Source organism: Equus przewalskii, chromosome 22 (genome assembly GCF_037783145.1).
Source record: "Equus przewalskii isolate Varuska chromosome 22, EquPr2, whole genome shotgun sequence".
Lineage (NCBI taxonomy): Eukaryota > Metazoa > Chordata > Mammalia > Perissodactyla > Equidae > Equus > Equus przewalskii.
This window is the reverse complement of record NC_091852.1, coordinates 20,735,334-20,759,618: the sequence shown is the minus strand read 5'-3', so window position 1 is coordinate 20,759,618 and position 24,285 is coordinate 20,735,334. Positions and strand designations below refer to the sequence as shown.

Genomic DNA, 24,285 nt, shown 5'->3' with positions numbered 1-24,285 from the left:
CTGGTGATAAAGACACAGTTTGTGTCTAACAGACAAGACAAACCTCAGGGAGGTGGTTAATATATTTGCTGATACTTACTTCAGGGTCAGCAACTTGACCAATATTCTGTTGCCCAGATGTTCCTTAGGACATTCTGGTACCGGACGTATTTCCACAGCATCCTCCTATTAATCACATTGGAAAAGAAATCATTAGTGAATTTCCATGAAGAATTCCAGTTGGAGTTAACCCAGGCAAGGGAAGGCTGCCATCCACTGCTCAAGACAACTTGCATTTGGTTTATTTCTAATAGTAGAATAACAGTGACTTTATAAGAGAGTTTATTAACCAACCGCCAAGCTCCCAAGTCAGCATGTCCAGCAAACATTTTCTCCTTTCAGAAAGCCAAGCATTTAAGACAAAGAGACCAAGGGAGGAAGGAAGGAAATGTGAAAATGGATATGGCTTAGTAACATCCACCAGATGGCATCGCAAAATCTTATACCTATTGTTTTCTTTTTTTTTTTTTTTGCTGGCTCTAAGTACACATTCCTAATATTTCTCCTGCCAAGGGCTTTCCTAGTAAATATGTGAGTTTCAGCCTTGAGATCTGAGTCAGGATAGCTCACTTAAGGCTGTAAGCCATCAATCCTAATGCAGAGCACCTTTCTCAGTTCACTGTTTTCTTAAACAGATGACAGAGATTTGGGTTGAATTTATAGGTTTTATACAGACAAGTCCAAATAGAACTTGCTAAAGTTCTAAGTATAGGAAAGCTTAGGAATGACAAATTAAGAGATATACCTGTCTATTTTACCACAGAGGGACTAAAGACTTAAAGAGAAATATCAGGTCGCCATTGTAACTTTTCATATGCAAATCTGAACTATCACAGTATCTTAATTATATTCACGTACGCTAAGTTCAACAGTATAAGTGCCTGAAAACATTAATTCCTGCTCTTGCAGTAGGCTATTGAAACACTGGTGAGTGGTCTGCAGTCTAATTGTATTTTCCTGGGCTGTAAATGATGGGAGCTTCCCGCCAAATACCCCACAGCAACCATAACGTTTTATAGCAGAAAAGTTCACCTTCTTGGTAAATCTGTACCCAGTTTGATGGAAGAGTCAACTTTTCTCCCCGGGAAATAAAGGAATGATGATATAAATAATTTCATCAATGTTTTGTCAAAAAATCGATATTCATAATCATTTCATGGTAGGCCAGAAATTTACCTTTCTTCTACAGGACTTTCTTTGGAGAAAGTACAAATTACAAGTACAAATGCAACCTCTGTGTGTTCAACATCTTCAAGGGCTGGTATAGGGGGCCTCAAGCACTTTAGACATAGCAATTTACAAATAACTGGTACACTAATTACAAAGCATTCCCCTCCACTAATAAAGCAGGCCCCGTTAGGACCTCTGTTGGATTATAGCACCTGTCAGTCTCAACATGAGTTTCTGCCGTGTTTCAAAGACCATAAAACAGAGTTGCTTCAAAACAGTCTATGAGTCATTCTTGTGATCAGTTCAAGAGTGGATATCCTCCCATTTAATCCCATGAGGAGACTAACGAGCTGATGCCTCTCTGGAAGTATTTTCTTCACCTTTTAACTGTCATCTCTCTTCTGGTGTCCACTTTGGGTCTCTTTCTTACATGTTGGCACCCTCCCATGGAATTGGAAGAGGAACGCAAGTGAAGGTCAAATCAGTCACATTTAATATTTCTTGACAAATCTGGTAAAAAGTTTTAAAGCTATAGATGGAAACTGAAAAGTTATAAGATGTGATTGTTTATAACATCTTTGGATTTCCATTACCTGTACTAATATACACCAGGTAGACATGCAGATAACTAGGCAAACATGAAATTTGAAGTTAATAAGTTAGGAGCCTCATTCTATAATTTAATTTGCTTGTTGAATCTTGAATAACTTATTTAACCTCTCTGATTCTTACTTTGCAATCTGAAGGATGGAGATGATAACACTGCCCACCTTATTCATGTTTATTTTTAATCTGCCTCATTCAGAAAAGGATTTGTGGCCACTGACAATAAAAAAAGGATTTGAAGCCCCTGGGAATAAAATAAATAGATGAGAAAACCAAGGTGGCTGGAAAAATATGGATAAAAAAAAAAGAAAGCTGAAGTAAATTCAGGACACCAATAAGCAAGCCACTAGATTTAGCAGAGGTGAACAGAAATTTGACTCTAAGTAAAGAATTTAGGAGAGTCAGTTACAAGATGTGCAGAATCTCTAAGTGTACATATTTTCCCAGTGGAAGCACAATTCTTCTTTGTCAGAAGGCTTGAAGGACAATTTCCCTTTGGATCCTCATTGAAGCGGGTGCTGGATGATGAGCAGGTCAATGTCCTTAATAATATTTTCACAGTGGACATGATATCATACTCAGGACTACTGTTTCCTCTATTGTCCTTTTTGCTGACCAGTGGTCAGCCCATCAAAGGGCAAGTCAGCGGACCCAGTTCTCGGGGGTAGGGAGGCGGGCTTTACAGTGTGAGAATCGGAGTCCCTAACGGTCTTGCTTGATCCAAAGATCAAATTTCAATACTTAGAGGCATGGATGGATGGCATATCTTTTACACAAAATTTCTCCAAATCTTATTTCTTGCAACTAAACTTTTAAGAAAATTTGGACAGTGGAGATATTACAGTAATTTGTTCTGCCAAGACCGAGGAGCAACGATATTCTAACATGCACAAGAGAAGACTGGGAGACTCATAGAAAGTATAAGGAGCTACACAGGCTTGAACGATGGTCATCCATCATCCCATCTGAAGTGCCCCAGCGAATGACCACAGGCAAAGCCCAACCTGTCACGTTGTTCTGGATCAGTTCCAATAGATAACGAAGTGGATAATCCTGGTCCCAAGATTCTATGCATTTGGAGCACAGCTATGATTATGTCAGCCTGGAATGTTTTCAAAGCAAGTCTCTCAGGTTGTTCATAGCGACCATTAAAAAAAAAAAAATCTTAACAAAGCACTAACGAACATCAAGGTTTAAGTAATACATGTCTTGATGGATTCAATGTAAACACACCGCCAAATAACAGAATGGTTTGACTCGCTGAGTGGGATTACTGCATGTAGACCCCGGAAATGTTTTTAGGACTAAATGAGACAATATCAGTGAAAGTGTTTTCTAAAGTGTTATGAAAATTCTAGTTATTATTGGAATCTCATCTGTATGAGGGTGGGTAATTGGCTCTGCTATCATACAGGCTTGCCTCAGTGAAAAAGCCCCAGAAATCATACAATTAAGCATCCGGACATTGCTATACAGTAATAGTATCTTCCTCGAGACTCTCTGTGTCTTCACTGACATTCTCCAGCATGGAGATGGTCGCACCCACCTCATCCACTGATGGGTAAAGGGCAAAGAGCTCGGCCTGCCGATTGGTCCTGCGGGCCTCCTCATTCTGCTTCTCGAAGTCCTCGGCACTCACGTGCTGCAGGAGGTTTTCCAGACGCTGGTCAGGCGGCAGGCTGCGGAGGTCAAAGTCGCAGGCAGTGAGGGGACCTTTTCCAGACACATCACACAGCACGTTTAAGCGGCAGCGGGGGCCTGTCTGTGAGAAAAGACAGCTTTGTGAGAGAGAGCGGGGGTCTAAAATGAGAACTAAAGCATCGAGGACGTCTCAAGACTGCTCTAAGGTGGGGCGACAGAATCCGCCTCAAGGAGGTTCTGAACAGGCTGAGCGTTTGACAAGAATGACATCCTAGTGTCCTGGCCTGAGTATCCAAAAATTAAACATCCTCTTCCCACCTGGAAGCAGGTAATTACTCATCGGAGGTAGATAAACCCATCCGTGAGCGAAGGTTTGAAAAGAGCACTGTGTTCCTATTAGTTGTGACGTGTTCTTTTCTGGAGATTGGGAGCCAAGTCTCTGATGAAGCTCGCTCATGCCTCAGGCCCTAGCAGAACAGAACTGCACAAGGTGGTGCCAAAAGGAGACGGGACTAGGGAACAGAAGGACCTCATCCGAATCTCAGCTCCAGAACTCGGTTTTTGAAACTGGAAAATAAGATGATCTGTGAGGAGCCTTCCAAACTAAACTTTATATAAACTCCAAAGCTGAATATTATGTTTCCAAAGACATAATGTTCCCATGTTTCCAAAGACGTAGTGTTCCCGTGTGAGCACGGGAACACTTTTCTACGGGACTTTAGTTAGACCAATAAGCACCAGAACAAAAGAAAGGCAAAAGAATTTGCTATTTGAGCAGGGTCCACGTTTAGCTGCGGTGTGTTTGGAAAAAACTGTCTTAAATCAGTCACAAAGTGGATGTTTTATTCCATTAGGAATGTCTTGGAAATTGGGAACTGCATACCAGCCAAAGACTTGGCAAAGAATATATAACTGTAATCAACAATATGTCCTAAGAATATAGATGGTTCTATTATAAACATCTATACAATTAATGGTAAATGTTATCCTAAAGTTCTACCAAATGGACATACTACTATACAGTTTCTTTACAATATAGACTTTTTTTTTTTGGATGAGGAAGATTGGCCCTGAGCTAACATCTATTGCCAATGTTCCTCTTTTTGCTTGAGGAAGATTGTCTCTGAGTTAACATCCATGCCAAACTTCCTCCACTTTGCATGTGGGATGCCACTACAGCATGCTTGATGAATGGTGTGTATGTCTGTGCCCAGAATCAGAACCTGCAAACTCTGGGCCACCAAAGTGGAGTGTGCAGACTTAACCACTATGCCACTGTGCCGGCCCTCTACAATATATATTTTTTGTGCCATCTATCTATCTCATAAAAATGCTACTCTGCTAGATCATAAATTTTACCTAAACTGAATGTGTTAGCAATAATCAATATTTATACTTTAATTATTAACACTTTTGTTTGTTTTAGAATATATGAGAGCCTTGGGAAAATGAACTGGATTTTCCAATTTCTTTAGAAGGATGTCAAGATATACATATATCCTTAAAGATATACATATTTTTCATCTGGAGAGGATGTATATATCCAGAATTTATTCTAAGGGTATAACTGGACAAGTGAACAAAGATGTGAGGACAAGAGCATCTCTGAAATGTTGCTCGTAATAACAAAATAATAGAAACAACCTACATGCCCCTCTGAAAGAGGAAGCATTAAGAGATTTTAGAATTTTCATACAATGAACATTACGCAGCCATTAAAAAAAAAAATGTATCCACTGGAAGAGAAAGATGATCACAGCAGATTGTATTATTAATATGAAAAAGGAATTTATATAATATTATGTATATGATTTAATCTTTATGAAATATATGTGTATCGTAGAGTCATATCATATATATATTTAACTCATGTAAATTAAGGCATTGGGCCTCACCATTCCGCTCAATAGGAAGGGGCGCAAGAATGAGAGTGGAATGGAAGATGCTGCTGGTCATCTCACAGTTTGAGCATCTCTCTGTGATGAGTATTAGTCTAATACTTAAACACACATGTGTATAACTTGACTCTGACACCCAGCCAAGGACTTAACTGAGTCCTCTGTTAATATGCTGGAGGAACGAGTGTGCTTCATGGGTGTGCCGGTCATCCACCTATTGTCTCTCAGCTCCAAATTTACACTTTTATACTCTGCTTTGTCATGCTGGGCCCGGGTCTTAGCAAATCACATTTTGTCTTTGCCATTGCTCCCTTTAGGTTCTGCCAATAGGGGTGCTAGAGAGAGTGGATGGCTGGAGGAGGGAGAAGGGACTGGCTCCTTCCTCTGTGCTGACAGCTCCTCTCACCTTGGTAGCGGCAGTTGGTTTCTAGCCTTGAGCTTCTTTTTGCACTTCCAGGACCATCCTCCTCTTACCTCCTTGGAGGTACCAGAACCAGCCGGACAATTCCTCCTTCTAGGAGGTCAGAGTTCAGACTCCCAGACTCTGTGAGATCTTTCCTCTGAGATCCTGAGATAATACCACAGGCTAGGCCCTGCTCCCTCCTCAGAGATTTGAGTCCTAGCTCTGAGGCCCATCTTGTGAGCATCTACGTTCTGATAATTCCAAGTGATTCCCATTAGACCTGTGGTTCTCAAACATGGTCCCAGGAGCAGCAGCATCTGCATCTCCTGGGAAATGCTAATTAGAAATGCAAATTTTCAAGCCCCACTCCAGACCTAGTGAATCTGAAACTCTGAGTTGGGGTCCAGCAATCTGTGTTCAAACGAGCCCTCCAGGGGATTCTGATGAAGCTAAAGTTTGAGAACCACTGCCCTGGACCGCTGTCCCAGGGGGATGCACGGTTTCCTGCAGGTACCATTTCTGCATGGCTTCCATTTTCCTTTTTGGTTCTCTCAGTCCTCCAAAAACTGTTTAACCAATTCCCTATGTTAAATTTCTTCTGTGGAAATACCTAGCGTGGCTTCTTTCTGACTGTTACAAGGAACAATTTAGTTGGTCATCATGTACAGTGAAAACTGAACTTAGTCAAAATTACCAAAGAAAAATCCCTTAAATTTCCCATAGAGTACAGAATACAGATATATATGTAGGCCTCAGTGAGCCTGCCATGGTCAGCTCTAAAATTAATGGCTGATTCTTCTATGGAGCTCAGATTAAGTAGTTGGCTTGGCTGCAGAGACTATGTTGTTTGGAAAACAGGTATTATTTTAAAACTTTCTAGTTATATTCAGCTTGGGGAGATGCTTGTGTTGTGGGGGCACTTGAAAGCTGAAAACTATATTGTTTAAGAAAAAGTCTTTGTGCAAACTTAGACAAATTTCCTCTTCTCTGTTTTATTTTTCTCATCTATAAAATAGGCAGGTTGAACTAAATTACTAACTTTTCAAAATTTTGTTTTAAATTGTGGTAAAATATACATAATAGAAAATTTACCATCTTAACCATTTTTTAGTGTACGGCTCAGCAGTGTTAAGTGCATTCGCAGTGTTGCGCAACCAATCTCCAGAACTCTTTTCATCTTGCAAAACTGGAAATCTATACCCATTAAACAACAACTCCCTAGTCCTCCCACCCCCCTCAATCCCTGAAAACCACCATTCTACTTTCTGTCTCTATGAATTTGTCTACTCTAGGTTCCTCATATAAGTGGAATCATATAGTATTTGACTTCTCATGCCTGGCTTATTTCACTTAGCACAATATCCTCAAGCCTCATCTATGTTGAGGCATGTGTCAGAATTTCCTTCCTTTTTAAGACAGAATCATATTTCATTGTATGTATACACTACATTTTCTTTATCCATTCATCTCTCTACGGACACTTGGTGTCTCCACCTTTGGCTATTGTGAATAATGCTGCTGTGAACACAGGGAGAGAGAGCACTGACTACTAAACGGTAATCCTCCTGTAATAATGTTAATAATGACAACAACAATAACAGTAGCCACCATTTACTGGGCACTAAGTGTGAGCTGGTATTATTCTAAATGCTTTACACATATTAACTCATTTAATACTCAAACAACTGCATGAGTTAGTTACTGTTACCATCCTTGTTTTCCAGGGGAGGAAACGGAAGCCCAGAGACTTTACTAATCCTGCCTGGGGCTATAGAGTTAGTACGAGGTAGAGTCACAAAGAGAACCCAGGCAGTCTGTCTTAGTCAGTGCAAAGCTTTTAATCATCCTGCAGCCTGTTCAGGGGCACCACCGAGTCTCCACAAGAATCCTTATAGGGATGGCCCAACGCCTCCTCCCCGCAATTAGAACCCCTCCACTTTTATCTATTTTAATTATTGAGCTTCTAGGTTTTCATTTGAACACCAATTTCTGTAGCTACAAACAAGTTTGAAAAAAAAATTCACTGACTCAGACAGTGGAGTTCCTCCCACTCTACCGATCTCAGTCTAGCCTTTCTTCTAGATTAAAAAAAAAAAAAATCAATTGACAGCATGCCATGGGCAGAACAGCCCAGTAACCTGGTAACCATGTTTGTTGATAGGAAATACCTGGGCACTGGGCTCACTGCCCTCCAAGGTTTCTGACTCAAACGTCTGTTTCTGAAGCGTCTTGTGAAAATCTTTTCGGGATCCAGTCTTTTTAAAGCCGCAAATCTCCGAACTTCCTTGGTTTCTTTTATTGTTGTTATTATATAATTCAGAGAGAGAGAGAGAGAGAGAGAGAGAGACGTGCAAAACCATTAAATTAAAAATAAAAGTAATGGCTTAAGTATAGACAGTGTGCTGAAAGATCTTGCAAAGAGATGACCAATTGTAATTCCTCACATCCAATTATGCACCAGCCCTGACACAAGGCTCTCTTGTAATGAGACACCAGCTTGCCTCCTGGCTGGCTCATTATTAAAGGCAAGGAATGGCCTGGGAAAATGCCACTTCAGAGGTGCGGTCATTTCAGCTGTAGGGCATTTGGCTCCAAGTTGAAGTTAAACTATGACCCTAGTGTAAGAGGCTGGAATAAATCTAGCAATGTGCAGAAGCAGCAAATAAAGATCGTTTGAAGACAAAAATAGAGGCAAACATTTCATCTCCACATCCATGTTCTTAATAATGAATAAAAAAGGCAGGACATAATTAAGAAAAAATAGAAATAAATGATTTATACACTGAAAATCTTTGCTAACATTCTCAATCTCCACTCCATACACTCCATTGAAACTGGGTTTAAAAAATGCGTGGCTATGGAAAGAGCTTAAAATATAATGTCTAGCACTGTCACTGGAGAAAGAAACTAGACCATTATGAAAAAAGCAATAGATATAAGTTGTCAAATAATAACTATAGAAACCAATGTGTGTATTCCCCATTTTTATGACTCAAAGGCTTCCTGGAGAACATGCGGCAAGGTCAACCACACAAACTTGCACCTGTTTTGTTTGATTTCCCACACTATTAGAAAAGCCATTGAGCACATTGATAGATGGACATGAAATGAGGTTAGGATTTATTAGGCAGATCAAATGGGAGAGAGACAAAGCAGGAAATGTAGGAGAGTTAGTAGCAATGATCCTAATACAGACTTTATCACTCTTTGGGAGGAGTGAAGTGTTGGGTTATGCACAATGGCACAGAACAAGTATTCAATAAATTTTAGTTGATTGAATTAATTAAAGAAAAAATAAGATGTCCCAGTATCATCTGAGGGAGAGCAAGACTCTGTCCTTGGATTTTATTGTGCTCTGAAGACGAGCAATTTGTTTTGAGCAAAAGGAGACAAGAAATAGCCTAGAAGAGAGACAAGACAGTCTTGGTGACTAATAAAAGTCAAGGTTTATTGTACATGGCCATCTTCAACGTCCTGGCTGTTCACGTTGCCCTGACCAAAGCTGCATTGACAGGGCTGGGTGAACAGCAGGCGAAATTGGGGAACTGAAAAAACAAGTAAATGACTAAGGTGCACTCTAAATAAGGAAATAAGACTAAACATTTAGAAAGGATTTCAAGAGAAACATCCAGCATAATTTCTGGCTTGCGATCCCTACACAGCAGCAAAGTAAACACAATTTAAAATATAAATCATGTTCTTCATAAACATCAATTAACAAGAAGAATTTGGGGGTACCCTTTTAAATAATTCCTTGGAAGCAACAACTATTTAAAATATTTAAGAAAATGACTTTGGTTCCAGTTGCTCTAAGTGTGCAAATGGCAGTGTTAAAAGGAGTACATACATGTGTGAGTAAAATTTATTTTATATTATAATATTTATTTTCTATTAACAGAGATCTTTGAGAGAAAGCCCCACATGGGATTTCATAAACATGTTGGCTTCTTTAAAGTTATTTTCACCAGTATAAATTTAGGCAGCAACGTGTATGTGTGTGCTGGATGGGTAGGCTTTCCTAATGCATAAAATGACTTTTTTGGACTCTCCCTAAGGATTCAAAGAAAAAGGTGCATGTGATATAACATCCTGGGGAAAAACCACCCAACTGAAACAAGTAGCAAATATTAAGTTCCAATCTAAGATTATACTACTCCTGTAATTGCGACACAGTGAAACACTGATTATTTTTCCTGAAAAATCTAATTTTTAGGGGAAAAATCCCAAAGGAATTAATTAACATAAATTCGTTCTATAATCGAAAGCAAACAGTGAATTAAAATTCAAATATCACACTTCAGTATCTGCCCTTTGCTTTTCTTAGGGCTTGTACACTCCAAAGGGTATCGATGTCACAGGTTCACTGTCACATGTCTCCTTACAAGGAAGGCTGCTAGAGCCCCAGAAATAAGAATCAAGAAGCAGCCAAGCTTAAGCCCTTATGTGCCTTGGCAACCAGAACTCTATCTGCTTTAGCTTTATTTCTTGTCTCATAAAATGCACCTATTTCCACGACTGTTTCCTTAGAAGTGAACACAAACACACACACACACACAACTACAGCTGTGAGCCTGCCTCTGTCATCCTCAAGTCACTTCTCTTGGCGCCTCTCTTTCTTAATAGGTGAGGCATGGACATGAGGTGAATTCTAGGGTATTTCCTCCATCTTTAAGATTTCACAATGAAAAGTTCACACATGACAACTGAAAATATTCATATCAATTTTCTTCTCAAAAGATGCTTAAATTTGGGAGAAATTAAATTGATTTGGCTATCATTCTTTTGCTACTTGATGCAAATGGATGCTTTCCTTTTTGTCCTCTGTTTTGTTAGAATGTTTTCTGGAATTCTTTCCATGGACCCCAAAGACATTGACAAATGGGCATTTAAAAAAACTGAGTTACAGAACAATGTTAAAAGTTCATTTTGCAGTATTCACATTCTAACCAATATACGTGCCAAGCCTCAGAATTTTGGGCATGGAAAGCATTAAGACTAACGTATTCCATGACTGTACGTTTGAAACCAGAGCAAACCTCTCTCTCCTTCCTCATTCTAGATTTAACCTCTACTTCTCCATTTTAAAATTTCAGAAAGTTGCAAAGCTCCCTTGCAGCAGCAAGGGTAAAGCTGGCTGGGGAGGAGACGACAGGGGTTGGCAAGCATGTAAGGATGACTCATTCCAGAAGCGCCAGCCACAGAAGGCAGAAACCACCACTGGGTAGGTAGAGAGATTGCTGGCTAAGTGCCACCAGAGTCCCAGCCTCATTGCCCAACCCAGGCAACTGAGCCAAAGAAAGCCATGTTCCTGTTGAGCCTATCTGCAGACAAGAGAGAGATGGGGAAGCAACCAAGTGGTGGAGAGGCAACTCTTAAGAAATGAACACAATCTACTGCTTCTCAAGAGAGCTGCGTTCATTTTCTTCAAACACTATTGTTACACATTTGAGGACAAAGACTAAACATATTTTGAGAGCATTCTCTGTAGGGGCAGTGTGGTGGAGTAGACAGAATCTGGGCTCTAGAGTCCAGGACCTGGGTTCAGGGACTGGCTTCTTATGTATTGGCCATGAGACCCTGGGCAAGAGACTTAATCTCTCTGAGTTTCCTCAAGGGTGAAATGGAAGGAAACGTTGCTCATTTTGAAGGCCTATCGCAAGGACTGGAAAATAATACATGCTCCTCTTTTTCTTTTTCCTCTTCTCCTTCCCATACCTTTTCCCTTTCTTTCCTGTCCCTTCCTGTACAATTTGATGCAAAAACCATCAGAACAAGGTAGGCATCCATGCCTCAGGGTGGGGAGAAGCTGAGGAGTCCCAGAATGGGAAGTTGAAGGCCAAACAGGGTGAAGAGGGCACACATGTAAAAGGGCTGCCTGGCTGGGGAGGCCCCATGGCCGAGTGGTTAAGTTCGCGCACTCCGCTGTAGGCGGCCCAGTGTTTCGTTGGTTCGAGTCCTGGGCGCGGACATGGCACTGCTCATGAAACCACGCTGAGGCGGCGTCCCACATGCCACAACTAGAAGGACCCACAACGAAGAATATACAACTATGTACTGGGGGGCTTTGGGGAGAAAAAGGAAAAAAATAAAATCTTTTAAAAAATTTAAAAAAAAAATAAAATAAAAAAATAAAAATAAAAGGGCTGCCTGGCATGGAGAAGCAGACCCCATATGGTGTGGGGAGGGCATCCAAGCCTGAGGCAGCCCGGCATGTGAGAACGAGTAGACATTCTGAGTGGAATGAAGAGGGCACGCACTTGGAGGAAAAGCCCGTCATGAGGTGTCAATAGCCAAGGCAACGTGACAAGGATGTCCCCATGGAGTGTTGGCTTGGCACTAAGTGTCACAGCAGGCTGAAGAGGACATCCATGCAGGAGGGGCAAGCCTGGTGCAGGGTGTCAGAGTCAGAATATAAGGAGGAGGGCCCTTGTGTGGGGGATGGGGAGGGTGCTGGCAACAGTTACATACAGGGAGATTAATCAAGTAAGGAATCATATTAAGAACCAGATTTTTCACTGAGAAGAGAGTTAAGAATATGGAGAGGAAGAAAACGAGAATGAATACTGTGATGATGGATTGAGATTGCATGCATCAACAAGAACTCATGGTTTTCAGTGCGCACACACACACACACACACACACACTCTAGGTCTGGTCACTGAGAAGACATGGGAGGAGCAACACCTTAATAACAATGAGCACATCCAACACCTACACTTTGGCTTCTAAGTACCATTTCCACTAAAAGGAATCACAGCTTCTTGGAGAAAAGACTAATTCCAGGGTTGAGGCAAGGAAAGGATAAGATCCTCCTGGAATATCTTGTGGCAGAAAGCAAAGATGTGATCAATGACTGCTGGGGACATATCAAAAAGGTGTGAGAGTTCACTGAAGGGATTCACACTGGTCAAACTGAGGACAGCTTGAGCATCAAAATAAATTATAGAAATGGATTAAAACATACTGAATAAAATAGGAAACTATGATTCCATATTGATACAAATAAATAAACTGAAAACCTGATGAGGAATGGAGCATTTACAATAATCAAGCTCAAATGGAAGGACTTTCTAAAAAATAACTGGCCTGTAATCTCAAGGTCATGCAAGTCAAGGGAACACTGAGGAAGTGTTCCAGAGTAAATAAGACTAAAGACACGCGACATCTAAATGCAACACATGACTATGAACTAGATCCTTTTGCTCTAAAGGGCATTTTTGGGACGTTTGGTGAAAACTGAACGGGGTCTGAGGATTAGATGGTAATAATGAATCAATGTTAACTTGCTGAATGTGATGGCTGTATACTAACTATGATGGAGAATGGCCTTGTTTGTAGGAATTACACACTAAGGTTTTCGGGGGTAATGGAAAATTAGGTCAGCAACTTACTCTCAAATGGTTTGGGGGAGGAGGGGAAAGGTTTTGTACTATACTTGAAAGTTTTCTGTAAATTTGAGATTGTTCCAAAATAAAAGGAAAATAACATATGTTAGGTGTCTGGAACTGAAATAAAGACTGTTAGTGGGTCCCATTTACCAAATCGTGCATCCATTCTACTGCTATAAGTGTAGGAACCGTCATGCTCAGAGACGTCTGAGCAATCCATTCCCCCTTCCAGTCCCCAATCTCCCACTCTAGCCCAGTGGTGGCAACCAACACCTGACTAGTATAGAAGTACAACAGTGCCAACCCCTTGCCTCAAGTGGGACAGTGGGACAACTTTGCAGTGTCATCCCTCCAGAGCAGCCTGTGTATCAGGTCAAGAATTTATCTGAGCCCTGATCCTTAGCTGACTCCTTCTGCTTCCCTATCTTGCTTCCCTCACTCCCTGACAAGTTTTCCTAAAGAGCATGCTCTTGAAAATCACGTGCACCTGAATCCCTGTGGCAGGCTCAGTTTCCAGGGAATCTCGACCAAGACAATCATACACCAGCTCAACAAATGATAGCTGTTACTATTAGCATCAATGACAATACCATTAGATGCAATGCCAATGCATGTATTATAGATCTAGATACCCTTATTTTATCGATATGTTGCATTTAAAGTCTCCCATCCTATTTCTGCTGAACTAAATTATTTTTATATGGGAAATTTACTTTCTTACCAAAAATAAAAGTAGAACTTTGAAAAGTGCTCACTTTAGGATTTCACATGTAGAATTTTCCCAAAAAACAAATAAACACCTAAATGAAGCTGTTGTCCTGATTAAACTTGTTCATTTCACCCCTTCCAGGAAGTCTTTGTGGATTTCCTTTCCCAGGCGTGCTGCTAAAACTATGGTTGGATTGGATTTTGGGATTCCAATTTTCTGATGTCTTAGTAGCAATGGTTCTCAATGAGGGTAATTCATGTTTCCACTTTCGATTGTCTCGATGCCTGGGCAATACAGGGGGCATCACACACAACAAAGGATCATCCCAAATTCCGCATCCAACACAAATATCAAAAGTCCTGTGAACATTCATGGAGGTGAAAAACCAGTCTGTAAATATCTGAGCCAAACCTCTATCCCATCTTACAAATAAATGCAAAATAGTTTTGCACTGAATTTTTCAGGAAAACAACTACCATATCAATGTAGGGGAAATTAAACTTTGTGCTGATTAGAGCTCTACCAAGAGTTTCCCCCATTCTGAAAAATCACATTACTAATAGCAGCGCTGTTTGCGGTATCTGAGTCATCTATACAGCACACCTGTTGCAGTCTGCTCTTGTAGGTGCTATATTTACAATGATTCTTCCTGCAGGTGCAAACAGCTCTTTCAATATGTTCTCCGGTATAGTTGTGGCCAAGCATCTGCATATTTACATACACGCTAGTTTATATATTTGTTTATTTCTCCTTTATAAAACAGTTGAGACATTTTATTGACTTCTAAAAATGAGAAAGTTGTGGGTTACAAAGGTGGCATTACAAAATATTTGTCACGCAGAAAGAAGATGTTGGGTCTGAGAGATCCGAGCACGCTTGTCTTAGAGGAACACGCTATGGATATTTACTTGTTAAAGTGTCATTCACTCTTCCATTCAACAAATGTTTATAAAGTGTCTCCTGAGAATAAGGCACTAAGGAGGATGCAAAGAGGAATACACAAGAATCCTAGCTTTAAAGGAGTCCTTGTCCTCATTGATGTCATAGTCTAGTGAGAAAGATCACATGTTTAGCAGGGGAGTAATTAGAATGTAATGTACAGCATGACAAAAGCTTCCAGGAGGAATACAAACAACAGGCTTTGAAGACTCAGAGAAGGGAGCAATTACTTCTGGCCAGGTCGAGGAAGGCTTCAGGAAAGCACTGGCCTGTGAATTGGGCTTCATTTGGTGGGGGGATTTGTGGGGAAGGGAGTCTGTGCGTAACAGGTCAAGAGCAGCTCAGTGAATTCCGCAGCTGGATTGCTCTCTGTAACTGCATTGACTGCTGAGCCTGGCTTGCTTTCCACACTTACAGAAAGCAAACAGCTAAGCACCTTGCCAGCCAGCACAACAAATGCATGTCATAATAAGCAATTATTGATCAGGGAGACATTTTTATGGTGTTTTGGGAGTAACTGAATTATAGGCACTGATGTGTTTGAATTTTAATTGTTTACCAGTTCACTGGGAGTAAGATATGGAGTAATAAAACAGATGATACCCCATTCCTTGATATCCCAGCTCTCCTTGAACACGACCTTCCCTCAGAATTACCTTAATCACCCAGGATGAAAGACAAAGTCTAAGGGCTTTTTTGATGCTGTTCATAACACTCATGAAATGTTTCACTGTCGCTTCAGATAATACACCAAGAATAAACAGCACATAAACAACTTTAATTACTTAAGAGTTCTAACTCTCCACCAAGACATCAAACACATTCTTAAGTTGATCACTCCGTAGTTCATTTAGAGAAAATGACAGAGGGAATAATGCTTAAAATATTTAATATGACCCAAAAGGTGCCAGCAAACATCAATCCATACAAAATTATCAAATATATGGAAATGACATGAGATAAACATGTAAGCATGGCAACATTCTATTCATTAGGTAATGGCCCTTTTCAAAAGTCGTGGAGAGAAAAGCACTATTACTTTTAGAGCAAGGACGCCAAACTGTGCGATAGACACGAAAGAGAGAATGGAGTTCATTCAAGGCATCTTCCAGTCTAAGCAACACACGCATTTCAAGTAGGAAAATACATTTCCTCCAAAAGGAGCTCATGCATTTTGTGTTTCTCTGTAGTTTAATCTTTCCTATTAAATTCAAAAGAAAATTTAAAACTTTCCTCTCTCCTTCATGGGCAGCACTATTTGTCTGATTTAAAAGTCTCAATTATAGAACTTGAGTGGCAAATGCCTGGAGAATTATGAGAGTGGGAGGGAACACAAGTGGCCATTACTCCACTCCCCTGCCCCCTAAGTGGGATTCAAAGCCATTATCACAGAGAGCAAGGACATAAAAGACTATCCCTAGATATTATCGAGAAATGTAATATCAGCAAGGAGATAATTGAGGAATAAAAGAGCTAACTAAATCAGTGCTTGACTGCGTAGTTATGGATGACAAAGACATGTCCATAGAAGGTGAAGTGGCTTCATTAACTATGGCCCTCCAGAGGAAAGTAATTTTTTCCCCCTATGGTGCATTAAAATATATGGGACAAAGTTTTTGGTTCATTCCTCTGACATGCTGATATAAGTGCTTTTTCTGAAGTCTTCAGAAGATCTTATTTCACTTGAAAGGAATATTTTGGATAGGCTGAATTGGAACTAGGTAAGTCCTAAAGTACAAGTCTTATGATTTTCCAAATCTTATCTTTATTCCACAAATATATAACTTATAGTGCCTACGATGTGAAATCTACCCTGGGTCATTAAATTAAAAGAAATCTTCGGGGCTGGCCCCGTGGCCGAGTGGTTAAGTTTGCGTGCTCCGCTGCAGGCGGCCCAGTGTTTCGTTAGTTCGAATCCTGGGCGCGGACATGGCACTGCTCATCAGACCACGCTGAGGCAGCGTCCCACATGCCACAACTAGAAGAACCCACAACGAAGAATACACAACTATGTACCGGGGGGCTTTGGGGAGAAAAAGGAAAAAATTAAAATCTTAAAAAAAAAAAAAAAAAAGAAATCTTCAACAATACTGAGTTGTCCCTTGTTTTTCTCCTTTGCATATAAGATCCTACCAATTGATTTAATTTAAATTATTTGTCAATTGGGCAGGGATAATAGAGCCATATTCTGTAATAGTACTTAATGAATACCATAAATAATAGCTAATATTTATTGGATTATTGCCAAAAGCCAAGAAATCTTCAAAGTACTTTACGTATGTTATTTATTGCATACAACAAAACTTATGAGGTAGGAACTATTCTAATTTCTATTTTCCTGATGAGGAAATTGGGGCATAAAGAAATAATTTGCCTTAGGTCACACAGCAAGTACGTGGTGGGGCCAGGACTTGAATTCACTTACTCCTGCTTCAGAGAGACCATCATTCTACAAAATAATATAATTCACCAGAGCAAAGTAATAGACCTTACATTTAATGAGTACTTACTTAATGCCAGGCACTATCCTAGATTTCCATCCATTGATTTTTAGGTATAATTATAATCCATTCTTTTGAGATTACAGTTCTGTGAGTTTTGACAAATGCATACAGTTTTGTAACCACCACTACAATCAAGAGACAGAATAGCTCCAGCACCCCCAAAATTCTCCCACGCCCTTTTTCAATCAACTCCTTTCTCCACCCCCCAGACTTTGTCAACCACTGATCTCTTTTCTGTCCCTATAGCTTTGCCTTTTCCAGAATGTCATATAACTGGAATTACGCAGTTATCTTTTTTGTCTTTCTTTCACTTAGCATAAAGCTTCTGAGATTCATCCATGTTGTTGCATGTATCAGTAATTTGTTCCACGTTATTGCTGAGTAGTATTCCATTGTATGGATATACCAGTCTGTTTATTCACTACCCAAGCCATTACCCAACTGAGTACAATTTGGGTTGTTTCTAGTTTTTGGCAATTACAAATAAAACTTCTGTAAATATTTGCATATAGATTTTTATATGAACGTAGACTTTCATTTCACTCAGGTGAATGTCTGGGAGTGGGACTTCAGGTTGTATGGTAAGTGTATATTTAACTGGGATTTTGGAATAGATAAAGGAAGAAAACTCAGGGACAGGAAACAGTATTCAGAAAGTAGATATAATAGCTTCTAGTTTAAAATGATCATTAGAATAAGATTGGAGGAATTTAAATTTTATTTTAATTAATAATATCCAGGTGGCAAAGATATGAAGGGAAAAGGCAGTTTCATGCCCCGTTGGTAATGGGGAGAGTTAGCACAACTTTTTCTGGAGAATTTGGCAGTATTTATCAGAATGTATCATTTACACTGGTTCCATTTCTACCTTAGAAATATTCACAGGTGTGTAGGGGCAAATATACATAGATGTTCATTGCGGCATTATTTACAATTGTAAAAAATGGAGACAACTGCCATGTCCATCAATAGAGAAAGAGTCAATAACTTATGATACATTCCGTCATCCCTGGAACACCGGGTAGCATTTTAAAAGGAAGGGATAGATCTCTGATATGGAACGATGTCAAGGATATTATTGAAAAAAATTATATTATGTATATACATGTAATACAGATATACATATTTACAAATGTGTATTTGCATACATACATATTTATATAAAATATAAATATCCATATATATATTTGTGAGGGCATGAAAAGAAGATCTGGAAGCCTACACAGCAACTTCTATGCAGTGAAGAGTGGGTTGAAGAGAAGGGCGGGTAGCAAGTGAGTAGTGAGGCAAGAGACTTGCTTTTTACTTAATACACTTCTATATTACTTGATTTCTTTCAAAACAAGCATGCATTATTTGACATATAAAATAATAAATTCAAAGGAGAGCTAATTAATCACTAATTAACAACTGGCCAGCAACCCTCATTGTATCCTCTTCCAACCTCTCAGTAAACCGCCTATGAAGTCACAGAGAAAAATGGAAACTCACCCAGACTAACAGATAACTTAATGCCTGAGCCTCGACAGAATCTCTGTGGACCAGATGGAGCTGGAAAGAGAAGGATGTACCTCGCTTGTCTCCCCAAAGGGAAACCCAAAGGAAGGCACTTTGTACTTTCCTTCCTGCCAGGCCCTGAACAGTCAGTGTCTATACTGGCCAGAAGTCTGAATGCTCCTTCTTCATGGTAGTGGCTTTTCTATGAAGCCACTCACAGGCTCCACTTGGTTTCGCTCATATGCACCACCACCAGAACCACCACCTTCCTTTCTGTCCTCTCTCTACCATAATTTTGCAACCATATAGAAACAACTCGTAGAAATCAACTGAGCCGAAAATCTTGTAGGTTTGAGAGGTGAAGGGCATCTGGCAATAGTGTATTGGATTCCACCCACAAGTAAATATTATAAATGCATATAAGGGCAGAATGATCTCTGGGAGGAGTGTGTGCTAGGAATTGAAGCTTTCATGTTCTGAGTATCAGATTCACAGTACCAAAGAATCAAACTGTGGGGTAGAAAAAGGTGCTTTCTCAGTAAAACACTAGTCAAAGCTTGCCAGAAACTGGCAGTGAGTTTCGAAGTTGCACACTTCTATGTGTCCATTAGCTAACTTCTCAAAGGGAACTGGTCCGTTACACAAGAGTGCAGAGAATGGGGCCAATAGCAATCCCCATCTCCAGTATGTTGCCAAACATACAGTAAAAACAGATATTGCTTTGTTTTTTATGAAAACAAAGACATAAAAACTAGCATAGAATAAATATATGGATAATTATTGTTCCTACAGAAGAGATAAACACAAATGAAGACACAGAAGGGAACAGAACAACCACCAAGTGGCTAACGGTCTGGATTCACATTTTAATCCAAAATTCCTAGTAAATAGTATTAGGTTTGTGCATTAAGTTTTAAGCCTGATAGCAAAAATAGAAATTATAAGGGAAATTGTCAATATAGATTTTATTACATAAGTAATTTTGAATGTTAAAAAATTATAAACAATATTAAAAGACAAATAGCATACTGGGTAAGGAATTTATAATATATGATAGACAAAGGGTAATATCCTTAACAAATAAAAACAATCCTAAAGATAAACACCACCAGACAAACACATTAACAGAGATGCACAAATTTCATGAATAAGCAGAACACCAAAGAAAAATTACAAACGGCCAACAAATATACGGGAAAAAGATTCCTGATCTAATTATCAAAGAAAATGTAAATAAAAGACAGCCTTTTTACAAATAAAATTTGAAATTTATTAAATGATAATATCAATATTCCTGAGGATTCATGCATACATTGTTGACAATCTTTCTGATATATTATTCCCAAACCCTTAAATTTGTGCGTACCCTTAGATGCAGAATTTTCTCTTAAAGGAATTTATTCCAAAGGAAACGAGTCATAGAGGTGCACAAGAATGTTGCTGTATTTGGGTATAACACTGAAAAACAGGAAATCACCTAAACATTAAAACTGGTTATAGGAATTTTAGTGTAAATATATTATGCAACAATTAAAAATTGTGTTGAGGAAAGATATTTAATAGCAAGGAGAAATATTCACCACTTACTTTGAAGACTGAAAAACCATGCTACAAAATAGTATTATAATCTGATTTAGTTTTTATACAAATATTATATACAAAGAAACAGGATTCAAAGGCCACACATCAAATGTTAATGGTGGTTATCTGTCTGTAGTGAAATTGAGTGATTTTTGCTTTCTCATTTTGTTTCCCTATAATTTCTAAAATTTCTACAATGAGTATCCTAAAAAAGAGTCCTTTTTTCTTTTGAGTTTGTACAAGAGAAAGAGAAAAAAAGAATATCCCGATGGGAATTGCCATGAGAAATGAAAAAGTGCAGTGTCCCAAAGAGAAAATAACTAAATGTAGTAAAATGGACCTTTCTATTTATTGTTCCTTCTCAGACTTTTTTAGAACTTTAATATCCAGAAAGTATCTCTAATTATAACATTTAAAAGCTTGAGGACAACTTGTTCTGAAATCTTTTATTTATTACCAGCAAAGCATAACCTTATTTGACTGCCTGGCAAACTTAGTTTTCCATTCGCATTAGAAATTAGGACAGATGATGGATTAACCTCTAACTTTCTCTTAATTACTTTTTATAAGCAATACTTTCTCTTTCTCAGCTATTGAAAATAGTATGCATCCTGACATTACTCCACAAAACATCAGCACAAATTCAATAGCACATTTGCAGGAGCTGGATAAAACCCAATCCCCAAAGTCTTTCATCATTTATCCTATGGGATGAGTATGAACAGTAATTCTTACTGGACTATAGAAGAGGTGAGGATATCAGAATTTCAAACTACTATGTCTTGTCAAAGGTTCTCTGATACTTTTCTAGTGGGATATGCCCCCAATCTGTGGACACCCCCATCCAGATGCCCAACAGATACACACATACAGGTTGAGAATTTACTGTGTGTAGATGTTTCTCACGAGAGAGTGCTGTCCAGGTCAGTGGCACTGGGATGAAAAGCTCAGGACAATGTCATGGAATGTTTAATTAACCCAGGAGAGAAGGGCCTTTTTGACTAGAAGGCTAGCAAGTAATTTATTTCTTGGTCACAAATTAAAATGTTACCTTTGAATGTGAGGCCAAGTTTCAATTTATTTATTTTTTTTCCCCTAAGAATTCAGAAGAATGGAAACAAAACAAAACAGTTCTATTCTTTACGTTTGAAATGTAACTTTCTCCTTCAATAGGGGAATGGATAAACAAACTGTGGTAAATCCATAGAGTGGAATATTATGCAGCAAAAAAAGAAGTGAGCTACCAAGCCACAAAAAGACATGGAGAAAGAAGGCAAAACCATGGAGATGGTAAAACGATAAGTGACTGCCAGGGAGGGATGACTAGGTAGAGTATGGGGAATTTTAGGGCAGAGAAACTATTCTGCATGATACTATAACGGCAGATACATGTCATTATACGTTTGTCAAAACTCATAGAAAGTACAACACAAAAAATAAGCCCTATTGTAAACTTTGGACTTTAGTTAATAATACATCAATACTGGCTCATCAATTGTAACAAATGAAGAACACTAAAGTAAGATCCAACCAAGAAAGGATAAATCAGTCAGAGACAGCTCCATAAAGAAAAAAGAAATTTGATCTGCCCTTTAAGACATAGGTCGGGTTTGGTAGGTAGTTGAAGGGAGGGCATGCCCAGGCGGGAAACAGCAAGATCAAAGGTGTAGAGGTAGGGGGAGTAATAGTGAGGGAGAAGAGGCAGGCCCAGAGAAAGAAAATGACTCCAGGAGTTAAGGGAAATAAGTGTTAGTAGACTGAGTGGGGCCAGATTATTAAAGCCCTTAAAAGGCATGCAAGTGGAGTTTATATCTGATATAGCAGCAGTAGAGAGTCTCAGAAAGTTTTTAAGCAGGGGATAAGACAAGATACAGTCAATCTTCATTATTCACAGATTTTGTATTTGCAAATTCGTCTACTCGCTAAAATTTATTTGTAACCCTAAAATCAATATTCACAATTATCTGGGGACATGTGCAAAAAAAATCCACCTAAGATGTTAATAATAGGGGAAACCTTTGGGGGTGGATGGTTGGAATATGGGAACTCTCAGTACTTTCTACTCAATTTTTCTGTAAACCTAAAACCGTTCTAAAAAAATTTTATTAATTAAAAAAATGTATAAAATAAATATATATGTAAGAGAAAAAAAAATGAACTTACTTCTGGTTCACAATTAGCCACTCCCGAATGTAGGTCTGAACACAGTCCCTGACGTGTGGATCCAGTTCAACTCTAATGAGGTGGAAAATGAAATAAAAACATGTCATTACTGGGTGAAAACAACAGAACAATCCCTTATTCTCCACCCAGGAGAACAGCATGATTTCAAATCCACGTCGAATGAGAATGCTACAGCATGCTGACCCACTCTTTCAAGCGTCTGAGGTATTCCGGAGGCAGTAGCATTTCTACTTTGATGAGACAAACACAGTGGCATTTTATGCTTTGTGGGTTTTCTTTATGATAGAGAATTATATTAAACTATACCTATTCCTGAAGGCATTCTGACATAAGATAGGTAGAACTAGCTGTAATCACATACAAAACAAGAAAAATAAGCACAAATACCAATTCCTCACAGGGGTAATTTGGGCACACGTTTTGCTCATGTGTAACCTTGTTAGGACACGCATGTTTTCCTTTTTGAAAGCTATGGAAAACAGTTGTCTTAGGCTGTGAGAGCTGACAAGCACTGGCCCTGGCCAGTGATTGTTAATTCACTGGTTCTTGTCTACCTGCCCAGGAGCAGCTCATGAGAGATAGTCTCCAAGTGCTTCGGAGTCTTGAAATCAGAAATAATGAATTCCCCACAGTAGCAAAGTTCCTTGCTGTTTTCCAAATGTGTTGCGACTAGAGATAAACAGGTCCAGAAGCTATAAGTTTTAATTTTCTTGTTTGTGAAAAGGGGATAAGAACAGGACCCACCTTGTGGGCTGGCTGTTAGTATTAGATGAAATATTATAAAAGTGAGACATGTGGTCCCTGGACCCTGGCTGCCCAAATCCCAGCCCCATTCCTTTTGAGCTACGTGACCTTGGACCAGTCACTCAACCCTTCTGTGCCCATTTCCTCACCTTAAAGTGGTGATAGCAACAGTGGAGTGCCTCCTTCGGAGAGTTGTGATGAAGATTAATAAGTTAGTGTGTGAAGTGCTTAGAAGAGAGCCTGGCACATAAGAAGTCCAACATAATGATAGTTCACACTTAGGCACCATTTATTATGCACCAGGCACTGATGTAATTACTTTACATGGCTTAATTCAGTTAATTTCACTCGGCTCCATAGAGCAGGCACTATTATTATTCTCATTTTGCAGAGGAAAGAGATGCTAAAGATCTTGCTCAAAGTCACCCAGCAAGTGGGAGAGCAGGGACTCAAACCCAGGCAGTTCACGTATGAGTGCAGGCTTAGGACCACCACACCATCACAGCTCAGCACCAAGTGCTGGGCTAGGCACTCGGGTTCCACAGGAGTTGGTTGTTGTTTACTCTGATGAGGAGGAGGATACCTTCCTGGGCTTTAATTCCACAGGAGACTTTTTGGCAGCGATTGAAATAGGAGAGATTGTTTTAAAGTCATCAGACAGAAAGTGTGTTAGTTATAACCTCTGGTGACAAGGCAATATTATACTCAAAAACTGACACCATGAAAAAAATGACCTCTTCTATCAAATTTCAAAAAATAAAAATCTCTCAACCTCTACATTTATTGAATTTTAAACAAGTTTTTCCAGGATTCTGACTTCACTTGAAGACAATTACCCAAAAATTTTACAAAAAGAAATCAAATTAAATGATTGTCTATCAAAGGTGAAAAATAATAGATGTTACCTTGTTAAAGGTCACACCTGAATAAATGGTCTGCCAACAACGGAAAATGTTTTCCCAGGGTCTCAATGGTTTTTTTT

At 39.3% G+C, this 24,285-nt stretch overlaps 1 protein-coding gene across 3 annotated transcripts in view; it reads right to left on the bottom strand.

The window, feature by feature from the left end:
* DOCK8 (dedicator of cytokinesis 8) overlaps window positions 1-24,285 on the bottom strand; it is a 206,393-nt gene that overhangs the window by 124,872 nt on the left and 57,236 nt on the right. For all 3 annotated transcript variants that reach the window (XM_070590602.1, XM_070590603.1, XM_070590604.1), the window contains 4 exons: window positions 22,539-22,610; window positions 7,926-8,049; window positions 3,362-3,577; window positions 80-165 (listed from right to left, as the gene is read on the bottom strand). In XM_070590602.1, the coding sequence (XP_070446703.1) occupies window positions 80-165; window positions 3,362-3,577; window positions 7,926-8,049; window positions 22,539-22,610 (498 nt within the window). The remainder of the gene's footprint in view (window positions 1-79; window positions 166-3,361; window positions 3,578-7,925; window positions 8,050-22,538; window positions 22,611-24,285) is intronic.